The sequence below is a fragment of the Zingiber officinale genome, chromosome 5B (genome assembly GCF_018446385.1).
Source record: "Zingiber officinale cultivar Zhangliang chromosome 5B, Zo_v1.1, whole genome shotgun sequence".
Taxonomy (NCBI): Eukaryota; Viridiplantae; Streptophyta; class Magnoliopsida; order Zingiberales; family Zingiberaceae; genus Zingiber; species Zingiber officinale.
In genome coordinates, this window is record NC_055995.1 from 134,731,133 (window position 1) to 134,744,261 (window position 13,129).

The following is a 13,129-nucleotide window of genomic DNA, read 5'->3' on the forward strand; positions in this document are numbered from 1 at the left end:
AATTTTGGGTTGGATCCAAGGTTGTTTGTATTCCTTAATGATGCTTACAGATTTTGGATTTGAACAATACCTGTCTTGACTCTCCTTTTGTTTCCGGAAGTTATGGGCTTTGCTAGCGGATTAGCTTGTGAAGGATTTTATTTTTCTACCTGTTAGAATTGTCGAAAATTAGATGTGTGATCAATTTCTAGTGTTGGTATGTTTACACAACTTTGAGGTTCATGTTAGAGGATGTTTAAGTATTAATTGTTTAGAGATAGTAGTAGCCGCAATAGAATAAAGATGATATATAGTTAGATAATAGTTATGAGAAATGAGAGAGCTTCTTGATGTTAGAGGACATGCAAGGGTAGAGAATTAGATAAATATGTACGTATTGAGGTTATCGCTATTACTTTTTGAACGGTTCAAAATATTTATGTACAATTTGGATAACTAAGGTATTCAAGAGAAGTTAACAATTTTCTTCCAACAATTGGATAAAGAGATTAGATTGAGCAAGTATGCAGATTTTTGTTAGCTTCTAGAAGATTATAGTGTAGTTTGGTTTAGTATTATAGTGCAGATTTTATAAGCTTAAGATGCAGATTTTTGATAAACTTAGTATGCAGATCTTAGATAAGCTTAGTATGCAGATTTTGTTAAGCTTAATATGCAGATTTTAGTTAAGCTTAATATGCAGATTTCTGTTTCAACTTGTATGCAGATTTTTGTTTAAGTATTTCAGTGTTAGAATTTGGTTAAACATTTAAGTTTTGTAAGAAGCATTCTTTTATAAGAAAAGTATAAGAAAGATAAAGAAAAGAAAGAAAAGGCCGAGGCCTTAAGTAGATTCCGAGGTCAAGACTTTAAGGATTTTGGCACACAAAGTGCTAAAGAAAATGCCGAGGCATTATATAGAAATATTAAAAGATAACAAGTATTTTACTTTTATCAGTGGCACTGTACTGGACTCTCTGTCCTTGGGCTGGGCTCCCATAGTCGTCCCTAGGTTTAGATAACCTAGTAGTAATGGCTCGGCCGACGGTCGACGACCATAGGGTCGCTAAATGGGCCACCAAATGGGCCGCCGAATGGGTCAGGTCGTTACAAAAGTAAAAGCATAGTTGCCGGGCCCAAGAGAAGTTGATTATTATTTTGAAATATTATAAGTATAAGATTTTGAACAAGTAAAACGAGTTTTACATAAACATAAAGTATTAAAGATTAAGTTAGAACAGATGAAATAAGTTTCATGTAGTTCTAAAATCAACAAGTTTAGTTCTTTATTCTACCATGTTTATTTAGTAGATGAGTAGTTTTTCATGTTTACCTATTGGATGAGCAACTTTCATATGTTTAGCTTTATTCCTAGCATGCAGTTTTATCCTTATATAGCATGATTAGCTATTACTATTGCATGAGTAGATTTCTTAACTTTTCTTTGCTATTAGTTTGACATGAGCAGTTATGTTTATGCTTTACTTTCGTTTAGAGCATATAGTTTCTAGATCTTTCTGTATACATGCATATTCGTGTTTTTGTGAGTTAGATAGCGCTTACTAAGTAAATTTTGCTTATAGACTGCACTTTCTCTTACTGCAGATACAGGAAAGGAAAAGATATAGAAAGGAAGGCGACAAGGAGGTGGTTGAAGGATGTGTGATGCCAGGACTATGGAAGCCTTGGGACTAGGAAAGAAGTTTATTTTAGTTTCTATTGTCTTTTGCTATGTTAGAAGTATTTGAGATAGTACATGATATTTTGATGTGATTAGGACATAGTAGATGAATTGTGATATGGTGTGATGAGTTGTGGTATTGTTTTCTTTATTTTAGATTTATTATACTACGTGGTTGATTGATATGTGTTTCAGCCGCTTATGGCTAAGTATATATTGCATGTATTGTTGAATGTGGTCACCGGTACAGGAGAGATTCTGTCGAAATTTTTTCGGTAGGGTTTCCATGTGATTTTTAATCATACCGGTTAAGTAGAGTTAGTAGTTAAGTAACGGTCACTCTTAGGTAGTAGTAGTAGTAAGAAGGGTGGTCGTTACAGTTGGTATCAGAGCAGGTCCCATTCTCCAGCATCACACATCAGCACCATCCTTGCCGTCTTCAAGTAAGAAAGTATTTAATTTATTTTATGCTTTCTTTATTATTTGCAGTATAGAGTATCTGCCTATATATGTGCGTAGGAAAGAAGAAAATTCATGTTTTATTTTTCTATGTTTTGATACATATGCTTAGTAAGAATTGAGACAATTGTAGTTTTGTTTCTCTAATATTCATATACATAAGTTTATTTAGAAAGGATAGAGAATATGTCAAGTAATATTCTTGGCATAGTTAGATGTCAAGATAGAGGATAAGACAGTGGAGAGTCAGAAGCCCCAATTAAGTAATTAGAACTAGGAAGACAATGATAACAAGAAAGACCCAAGTAGGAAGACATTCGGGTAGTCTGCGAATATCCAAAGGTATTTCTAGAAGAGCTACCTGACTACCTTTCAACAGAGAAGTAGAGTTTGAAATTGAGTTGTTTCCTGATACCAGTTCAATTTCAAAAGCTCTGTATCGAATTTTTCTAGCAGAGCTAAGAGAGTTACAAGAACAATTTTAGGAGCTACTTGACAAGGGTTTCATTCGCCCTAGTTATTCACCCCGAAGAGCACCAGTGTTGTTCGTTAAGAAGAAAGACAGATCTATGCGGATGTACATAGATTTTAGAGCACTGAGCAAAGTAACAGTTAAGGACAAGTACCCTCATTCCAGAATAGATGATTTATTGGATCAGCTAAAGAGGGCAATAATGTTCTCTAAAACAGACCTGCGTTTTGGGGAACCATCAGTTGAAAGTGAAAGGAAGTGATGCACCCAGAATAGTTTCCAGGACCAGAAATGGACACTACGAATTTGTAGTCATGCCATTTGGTGTGACTAATGCACCTATGGTCTTCAGAGGCCTTATAATAAGTCTTCCAAGACCACTAATGGATATGATTCGATATGAATGATAGAGGACCGAGAAGTTAAGAGACTAAGGAACAAAGAGTACCATTAGTGAAAGTTATTTAGAACCAGAAGCATGAGGAAATTATTTAGGAGCGTAAGGACAGTATGAGATAGAGAGATCTAGAATTATTCTAAGTTCGAGGACGAACTTTTTATAAGGTGTGGGGAATTGTAATGACCCAAATTTTCTCATTTTGAACTCCAAAAATAATTCCAAAATATTTAGAAATGCTATAGAAAAATTCTAGAGATTTTTAGAAATTTTTAGAGTATTTTTACGTAATTTTTGGAGGTCGTTTGGTATTTTTACTAAACGAATGAAGTTTTGACAAAAAAATGTCCAAGCCGAGGTTCGAACCAGCAACCTCTGATCTGGGCAAAACTCGGCTAACCAAGTGGGCCGGCGGTTATTGCTGATCAAATAATGGGCGAAATCATATTTAAGGGATAGTAGATATAGGAATATCTTAAGTTTATAAAAGGTTGTGGAAAAATGTTTCGGCCGAGGTTCGAACCCTCGACCTCGAACCCGAAGCAAAGATTTAAGCGGAGCGGCTGACCAAGTGTGCTAGCGATTGTTTGTTATTAAGGAAGGAGAAAAATACCATTTAAGCTATAGTTGGAAACGAAAATAACCTTGAGTATAAGTTTTAAATCCTTTTCCCTAAACCTAAAATTTCTCCCGAAATTCCCTTTCTTCTCTCACGCTCACGACGCCGCGCGACGGCTCTCGCTCGGGTGGAAACGAAGACGACTTAGGGCACGTCTCCGGCGGCCGACGAGCATCGTTTTCCGACCGGTCTTCATCCGCGCGTGACCACCTCGACGAGAGGAGCTTGGAAACGCAAAGAAGCTGCCGGGATTCTCATCTATCCGAAACCCTAGATCCCCCTTTCCGGCTGTGAGTTCAAGGATACAAGGAGTAAGTGCTTACTCACCTGTCCGACCGCTTCTGTGATCTCTTTAGCTTTCTTAGAATCTTCCTTCTCCCCTTTCTTTTCTTATGTTTTTTTTGTCCTAAAAAAAAATTCTCTTTTCTGACTTCCTCTTTTCCACCGTATAATAATTTTGTTTTCTTCTTTTAAAAAGTCCATTAATAGCGAGGTTCAATTCCTCATCTTTTCTCTTTCTCTTCTTGTTTTTTCTCATAGCAAGAGCAATATTATTACCTTTTTTCTTAAGTTTAAAGACATCAAATTTCATCCTTCTCTTCCTCCTCTCCTTTGTTTGTTTGTTTTTTTTAAGCAGCAGTCGCATTATAGCGGTCTTTCCTTCAAAAGTATTATTTTAGTCATCTTCTGATAGGCCAAATAGCAAGTTTTTTTTTCAAGTTTTGTTCAATAACATATTTTCTACTGTTAGAGTATATACTAAAAGCCTAGCTTTTGTATAAATATTTATTTAAAAATAAGAATCACATTGGTCAAGTATCTACATTTATATATACTGAGTGTAGTCATTCAATTAATTTATATTGTAGATAAAACGGTGTGTGGGATCACACACAGGAGATCGTGTTATCGGTTGTTTATAAATTATAAACAGTAGCTCACGACTGAGATGGAAAGGAACAAACCATTGGAATAGTCGTAGTGTAATTAAGTATTAGTTTATCTTGACTAATAAATTACACTAGTACACTCTAAGTGTATTGAGTAGGACCATTTAAGGAAAGTTCTTTTTATACTGACTTAATAAAAGAACAAGTTCTTAGTTATTATGGAAGTGTGTGCTCTTAATCCTAATATAATAACAAGCATATATATTTAGTATTCATTTCTTTAACTTATTAAAGGGTGAGATTTAGCTTAATAAATCAAAAGGCCCGATAAGTTAGGAAATGATATTACTTATAGTGTGTGTTATTGATTATAGAAGGAAACTGTGTCATAGTAATCTAGGTTGATAATGTCCTCAAGAGGAGCTCATAAGGATCGTCATGTTAAATCCTGCAGGTGGACTTAGTCCGACATGACGATAAGGTTGAGTGATACTACTCTTGGATTGAGATATTAATTAAAATGAGTTATCAGTAACTCAATTAATTAGTGGGCATCTGACATCTTAAATACAGGGAGACTGACACACTCATAATAAGAAGGAGCCCAAAATGTAATTTGGGATTGGTGCGGTTGTTCAATAATAATTTTTTAGTTGTATGAATTATTATTGATGAAATTAAATTGTGTTCGGGGCGAACACGGGAAGCTTAATTTCATCGGGAGACCAAAACCAATTCCTCCTCTCGGTTCCTATCGTAGCCTCTTGTATATATAGAATTATACCCACCTATACCCACCTTCTTACCCACTCTTTGGTGGCCGACTAAACTAGCTTGGAACCCACGCTAGGGCCGGCCAAGACCTAAGGATTGAGCTAAGATTAGTGGTCGACCTTAGCTTGGAGTCCAAGCTAGGTGTGGCTGGCCATATATAATATAAAAGAGATTTTATTTAAATTTTTTCTTATGTGGATAACATGGTTTTTAAAAGAGAGTTTAAAATTTAAATATTTACTTTTATAGCTTTCTACAGAAGATTAAGAAAAGATTTGAAATCTTTCCTTGTTTGTAGATTGAAAGGTAGATTTTAATTTTAAGAAAACTTTCCTTTTTTATAACCATGTTCATGATTTAAAAGAGAGTTTAAAAATTAAATATTTCTTTTATAAATTTCTACAAAAGATTAAGAAAAGATTTGATATCTTTCCTTATTTGTACATTGAAAGGAAATTTTAATTTTTAGAGAACTTTCCTTTTGGAAATCATCCACATTATTTTAATTTATAAAATTTCCTTTTATAACCCACCATGAAGGGATAAATTGATAGAGAAATTTTATTTTAAAATTTTCGAAAACAAATAAGAAAGTTATAATTTGTGTTTAAAACTTTCCTTACTTGGAGATTTGGTTGTGGCCGGCCATGTTGTTTAAGAAAAGGAAAATTGATTTTAAATCAATTAAATTTTATTTTTCATGACAAAGGAACTAAGGAAGTTTTTATTTAAATTTCCTTATTTACCAAGACCAAGGATTATAAAAGAGAAGATAGAGATATCTTCAAGGCTAACGACTCTATTCTTTTTCTTCCTCTCTTTTCTTCCTTGGTGTGGTCGGCCCTAGAAGTTTTCCCTTCTCCTTTTTCTTTCTTCTCCTTGGCCGAAACTCTTCGTCCTTTGAAGCTTGGAAAGTGGCCGGATATTGTTTGGAGAAGAAGGAGAGAAAGGAGACTTTGTTTCTTGCATCCCATGGAGCTTGGTGGTGGTGGCCGAACCTCACATCTCTTGGAGTTTTTGTGGTGGCCAAAACTTGCTTGGAGAAGAAGGGCTTGGGTGGTTCTCATCTCAGAAGATCGTTGCCCACACAACGTCCGATATTAGAAGAGGAATACGGTAGAAGATTAAGAGGTTATTTGCTTACAAAAAAAAGTATAACTAGTAATTGTTTTCCGCATCATACTAGTTTTCTTTGTATAGTTATTTTTGGAAATACCAAACATAAGAGGTATATGATTTTAGAGTTTCGAATTTGTAATTCGAATTTGTGTCTTTTGTTTTATTTTTCGAATTTGTGATTTGATTGTTCTTTTTGGTTAAACCTATTGTTATTTTAGGAAATTAAATATTGAATTTCTATTAAAGGCTTTGTCGAGGCAGTGGTGGATGATCCCATACCCAAGAAGACTTTGTGCCTCGTCATGTTTGACCTGGAAGCCGATTTTAGAAATAAATATTTAATTAACTTTGTAACATAGGTTGGACTTGGATCAATAGTGTTAAGTTCCGCTTGCGATCTAAGTCTAAATCATTAAGAACAGATAAATTAAATTTGGAATCAATAATATTAAGTTCCGTTTACGATTCTTAATTTAATTTTTAAAGAACACAATAGGTTATTTAGGAAAGGTTCGACACTTGTACAAAATTTTTGTACAGTGGAACCAGTACCATCTTCCTAGAACCAACCAACATCTACATCTGCTCCAGCATATGCAGCCACCAAAATGCAATATTCTCTCTTTGCTGCTCTTATTCCGATGACAAGTCAAATTCCAGCCTTCAAACAATAACACCTCGTCTCCTTCTAGTTGTTGTCTTCTTTCATCAAAGGCAAAGTTTAACAAATCGTCATTTTGTTGATCGCACTGGTGGATTTTGCTCTAAAAGAATACCCATCAGTCGTCTTCTACAATGGTTGCCGCTAACGACATCACTCGCTGGCTATCTCTCACAAATACTCCTGATTCATCTTCCAAACAACGCACGATTGCGTGCTCTTTGACTGAGGTTGAATATCGTGTCATTGCCTCTGCAGTAACTGAGATCCAATGGATTAAGTCAATCTTGACAAACTTGCTTCTTCCTGTTACAACGTCTGTTGTATTTTTCACTGATAATTTAGGCCTTCGAACTGTAAGTTACTCATATTTCTATTGAGGATCAGTTGGCTGATGCACTTACCAAATCGCTTTCTCGACCTCGGCTGTTTGCTATTTGTAACAAGATGAGTGTCATTTTTGGGGCACCATCTTGAGAGAGCGTATTAGGAAATAATTATTATAAGTAAATAGTTATTTATTTCCTAGTTATTAGGGAATAATTATTATTAAAAAAATAGTTATTTGTTTCCTAGTTATTATAGAATAATTATTATTAGAAAATGTTTATTTTATTTCTAATTTATATATTTTTCTATTTTCATTTGTAATGATATTTATATATACCATATGCTATCATTAATAATATGTATGAATTCTATCGTCAATAAAATATCGTTGTCAAGCTATCTTCTTACTTGATAGTATAACATTAATACTGTATTCATATAAAATTTGTCATTCACAATTCAATCCCTCTTTTGATTTATTTTAGATTACATTGTACCTTTGTTACTCATTGAAGGTTAACAAGTGAAAAACTTCCCTTTTCCCTTTACTTGAGTTTAGGAAATCATGGTAGTCTCGCCTAAAAGCAACTAAATTAATTGAAACTTAGTTTTGGATTAATTGGGTTTGAGTTAAAACTTTTGTTGATCTAAGTTGTTATAAGTTGATCTAAGTTGTTATATTTATGAAAAAATATTACCATCTAAAACTAAATTAATAAGTTAATTTATTTGATAGGATAAGTAAAATGATAAATCAAGTTTGGTTAAAATTATATTTAAAATAAATTTATTAATTAAATTAATAATATTATTATTAATATTAATATGTTGATCATATTTAAAATAACTAAATATAATTATTTATAAATTTTCGAAATATTTAAAAGAAAATATTAAATTAATGAGATAATTCTAAAACCCTAAGTTTAATATCCTACCGTCACATGTTCCCCGCGCGTGCTCGCGGCGCCGTCTCTGGTTTTCTCCACCGCAGTAGCCTCCCCTCTACTTGCAAGAAGCTTCGAGCTGCCGCAATTCCCGCCGCCGCCTTCCCGTCTTGTCCAAGCCGCGACCATCATCGCTCGGCCCCGCCGACGCTGCCTTCTGCCATGACCACCACCATGTCGCGTTCACTGCTCTCCCCACCGAGAGTTTCGTCGCCGCTGCTCTACCTACCGTAACCTTCGTCGATTCCGCTCCAGTTAGTACGCTAGCGCTGCCACTGCGGATTCCTGTGCTCCGCCAGCGTTGCTCGGCTGTTCTCGGTTCCCCGCCGATAACAGCCAAAGCCGCCGCTTCCATTTCCCCATCGCAAACCGCCGGCCGACACCCACTGCTGTCGTCTGATACACAGAGTGAAGGTACGTTGATTAATTAATCAATTAATATGCTATTAATATTATTTGATCGATTGGTAAGTAAGATAAATTAGGATTAATAATTGATAGGTTGATTAATGAATACGTTAATTTATTCGTTAATAGATTGATTAGTTGATTAGGTAATAATTAGCTGTTGATTGATTTAATCAATTAAATTAGGATTTGTTCGTTAATGATGATTAATCAGTTTTAATTGATTAAATAATTATATATAGGATTTAAATGATTAATTAAGCCATTAATTAATCCTCCGATAATCTTTCTGAACAGGCTTTATAAAAATTTTCCCTCAGATGGAATTGACTGCTGAAGTAGCTGTTACTGCTGACACTAATGTTCAGGTTTTTTTTTTTGTTGTTCATTGCGATCCATGTGTGTTTCTTGGTTTTTGTATGAACTGTAATCCTAATTCTACTACCTTTTCGCCTTCTGCATCTCTCATTTACAGGTTTTAAATAGGAAACTGGAGCTAGATCGAGTTTATTCTAAATTGGGTGAAAATATTACCAGAATCTTTAGAGACTACATGACAAAGTAAGCTCAAAGTGCATTTTTCTCATTTGCTTGGATATATCATATTACCTTGATAACCATCTAGGAGAAAATGTGATTTTCTCTCAGCTATTAGCTTTTCAACCCACCATGTGACTCATGCCCTCCGCTCATATTGTTTGTGTCGACTTTTTTTGCTGTTGTAAAAAAAAAAATGGTCTTGTTCTTGTGGATAATATAGGAAATTTTAGCTGTCGGTTATAAATCAGAGAAGTCTCAAGATAGTTTGCAGCTGACAAGTGGGGGTTACATATAACCAGAATAAACTCATAGAACATACTTTGTTTATTTGAAAGTACCATTTTTTTTCATCTTATAGTTCAAAATTATCAATTTTACATGTGTGGGCTTCTCATACTATTACTCATTTGCTCTGTTCTATAACATAGTTGAATGTTACAGTCTTGTTTTTACATGAAATTCACATTTGCAGGGTTACCGAGTTTGAGGAGCTAGCTGATGTGGGGAAGAGGTTTCTTACTGAATTTCACAGGGTAACAGGTATAGTTCACCAATGTTTTTTTTTTTTACTTTATAGATAGATAGCTAGGATTTTAGATTCCCACAGGAGCACCAATCTGTTCTGAGTTTGGCACAGGCCGGTCAATCAGTGTTACTAGCCTATCAATCCCTCCATAACATGAGTTCAGTTGGTAAATATATCAAATGTTCAGTAATAATAGTATAATGTATAGACAACCACATGCTCTGGTCGAGAGTCAACGCTAGCCATCAATGTCCAGCATAAGAACATATGGCAGAATATAATGAAAGCATGGATATCCATTAAGAATGTTCAGAAATCAAATGTTCAGCAACCAAGTAGTATTGGAATAAGAAATTCCAATACAACAAAAGTTGGTATAGTGGAAGGATAATTACAGAAACCAGAAACACATGGCATCTAAATCTGATTGCTGCATATCGCAGTTTCAACATTTTAGGAACAAGCTTCAACATAAATAAGGATTGTACCAGTTCAGGTCAAATCTACTTTAAGACTTCAAAATAAAAATTGATTGGCACATGAAGATGTTTTATATATGTAGGACTTGAGGCAGTCTTTTCTGATCTTTTAAATTTTAAATTGTTCTTAAAAGGATCTTAAAAATTCAAACGCATGTTCATGGTTTATAATTTTGCACTTGTTGAGAAGATATGAACTTGACTGTCAATTGACTATATGTTTGTATCTTCTCTTTATATTAAATGTCTTTTTATCAAGTTTGTCATCTCCTATTGCTTATTCACAGATATAATCCTTGCAAAATATGACATCATTGCATCTTTGCCCTTTTTGATCTTCTGAATTACTGAATCGACATTTTATTTATTAAGCCTTTGAGAATCCTGTTAACTCTGTGATGGAGAATACAGATTATGCTTAGGAACTTGCCCTATTTTTCAGTTGCATGACTTTCTCATTTTTGACTTAACTACTCATGTCGTCCTTTTTCTCTTGTGCACAGCAATGTTTAGGACGGTTGAACTTCAGAAGACTTCAAACAACATCAGTAGGATAATTGATGCTAACTGGAATGAACATATGAAAACTTATGTTGAAGCAGGGTGCAAACAACAGTCGCAAAGTGTTCAAAATATGTATAATTGTAAGTTGTTACCATTCATGCAAACAAAACTGGCTTGCAAGTCACTTTTTGTTCTCAGCTAAATTATTCCTTCTTGAAAAATGTATTTATAATGCACATAGGAAATTGAATATTCACGAAAATTAATTCATTGGAATGAAGGTTTAGAAAAAATAAATAGCAAGAGGACAACATACACTCAAAAGCTTAATTTTATCTTAGTGATCTGTTTTTGTCATTGTTCAGGTTTGAGCCTGTATGCAATAGGATGAGTACATGCCTTCTGTTAGTGTCAATCTAACACTTCCTTTTTCATTAAGCAGAAGCCTAACAAGTATACATTTTAAAAGTTAAAAAGATAAAATAAGGAAAACAAACACTAAGAAACATGCATTAAACTAACTTTCCATATTATTCACTTTTCAGCTTTTTGTTGTCCATCTTTATCCCTGGTCAAATATCTTGATGAGAGCTAACCTGACTATTTTTTTGATTCAGTCTCTTGATGTCTGGATTATATATCTCACTATTAACATTTTTTTGTGCCAGCGCACTCTTGTGTTTTGGGATTGCGAGACAATTTGAAGAATGGTATTACTATTAACTCCCATGTGATTATCTTACTTTATCTGCATGTTTACACCAACAAGTTCCTTTTGTAACCTCCACTTTTCAAATGTAGTGTCTTCTCATGGTAGGGGTTTTTCTATTAGAAAATCAAAATTCATGGAATTTCTCATTCTAGCCTCTCAATTATGTGTACTTTCTAGTTAGATTAATATTTTAATTAATGGTCTTTTTACTCAAATAAATATTATAAAGTGTTCATGATTTCAGCTGAAGCCTTGCTCAATGAACTTGATTGCCTAAAGGAAGATGCAATTGCTATCACAGAAGCAGCAACCAAGAGTGCTACGGCTTTGGATGACTCTTTTTGTGAAGAAATGTTAAAAGATATTTCCTTTGAGGTAAACATAAATAGGAGGCATCTTAAGTTTCTTTTCGCGTTTTACATTTATTAACATAGTAGTTTGCTTTACTAATGATCAGCATTCAGAATTATTGCCAGATTTAAATTACAAAAAAAATTACTTTTGGGGGTAAAGGATGATAATCTTTAACAAGTTAATAGACGAGAGATCCAATCTTTCATATGTAATTTGTTTAACTGAGAGCCAGTTTCAGAACATTTAGTCAACCGAGCAGACCAGTTTGATTTCTCATAAATTTGTTTGACAGCAAAAAGAAATTGTTGATTTTGATTATTTTTTCTTGGATGCCACATGAGTGTATTTAATAACTTTTACTAGGAAGGAAAGGAACCATTGCCCAAGCATCCTCAAGATACATCAATATCAGAAGTCATGCTAATGAAGATCATCAGTGATATGTTGAAGCTCGACTATGCCATGCAGGTAGATGGATTCATAGAGGTAGTTTTTCATAATTCTCCTTCAATTGTTAATACAAAATTTTAGAATGCAGAAAAATATTGTTTTGAACTTGAACATTGGGACAAGTGTATCTGAACTAGAAGGCTATTGTCTCCTGTGGAATCTGCATCCATACATAGATGATGACATTATACATCGGGCATGGCAATATGTTCCCTCTCATGATCAGAGTTCGCGATAGTAGGCACCTCACTCTTGCGTGAGTGAGGTGGAAATGAGGGTAACTCATGGCCTTTGGTTTCTTAATGGAACTCCATTATCACTGATTCCTTGGAGGTCTTGCTTTTGTCTGCTGTTGAGTTTCTTGTGTGGATTCAAATAGTAGGTTTGCCCTTTGATCTTGTTCATAGAGTGTTATATTCTCTATTTTCATACATTTAATATTTAATTGATATATATTATGATTTATTAAGGCTTGGAGATTAATGCATTTTGTGTTAGTAGGGTTAAGATCATGTGTAAGCTATTTTTTTGAGAAACTGTGAAAATTATATGTTGATATTTACATAGAGATGATGATTGATAACTTGAGTTGTGATGCAGTTATTGATCCATTTTATGATTTTATTAAATTGAGTTGCTAATCTATAGGTTCATTGTCAATTTGTGATGCCCCCACGGGTTGGCACAGTTAATACTTGTATAGATACTTACTCCAATAGATTTTAAGGTCAATTCTCAATACGTGTGAAATGCCTTGTTGGGTGTTTAACCTAGTCCATGCAAAGGGTTGTTGCGCTAGAGCAAAATGCTCTGCGTGATTTATCTATC

The 13,129-nt window shown here is 34.2% G+C and overlaps 1 protein-coding gene across 1 annotated transcript; it reads left to right on the forward strand.

The window, feature by feature from the left end:
- Nucleotides 1–2,048: 2,048 nt before the first annotated feature.
- LOC121986134 lies at nt 2,049–12,912 on the forward strand. Its single transcript, XM_042539955.1, has 9 exons — nt 2,049–2,103; nt 9,034–9,104; nt 9,212–9,297; nt 9,749–9,816; nt 10,785–10,925; nt 11,454–11,495; nt 11,742–11,872; nt 12,215–12,319; nt 12,390–12,912. Exons 2-9 carry the CDS (start codon nt 9,057–9,059, stop codon nt 12,537–12,539), a joined length of 771 nt encoding a protein of 256 aa, XP_042395889.1. The 5' UTR covers nt 2,049–2,103; nt 9,034–9,056; the 3' UTR covers nt 12,540–12,912.
- Nucleotides 12,913–13,129: the final 217 nt, after the last annotated feature.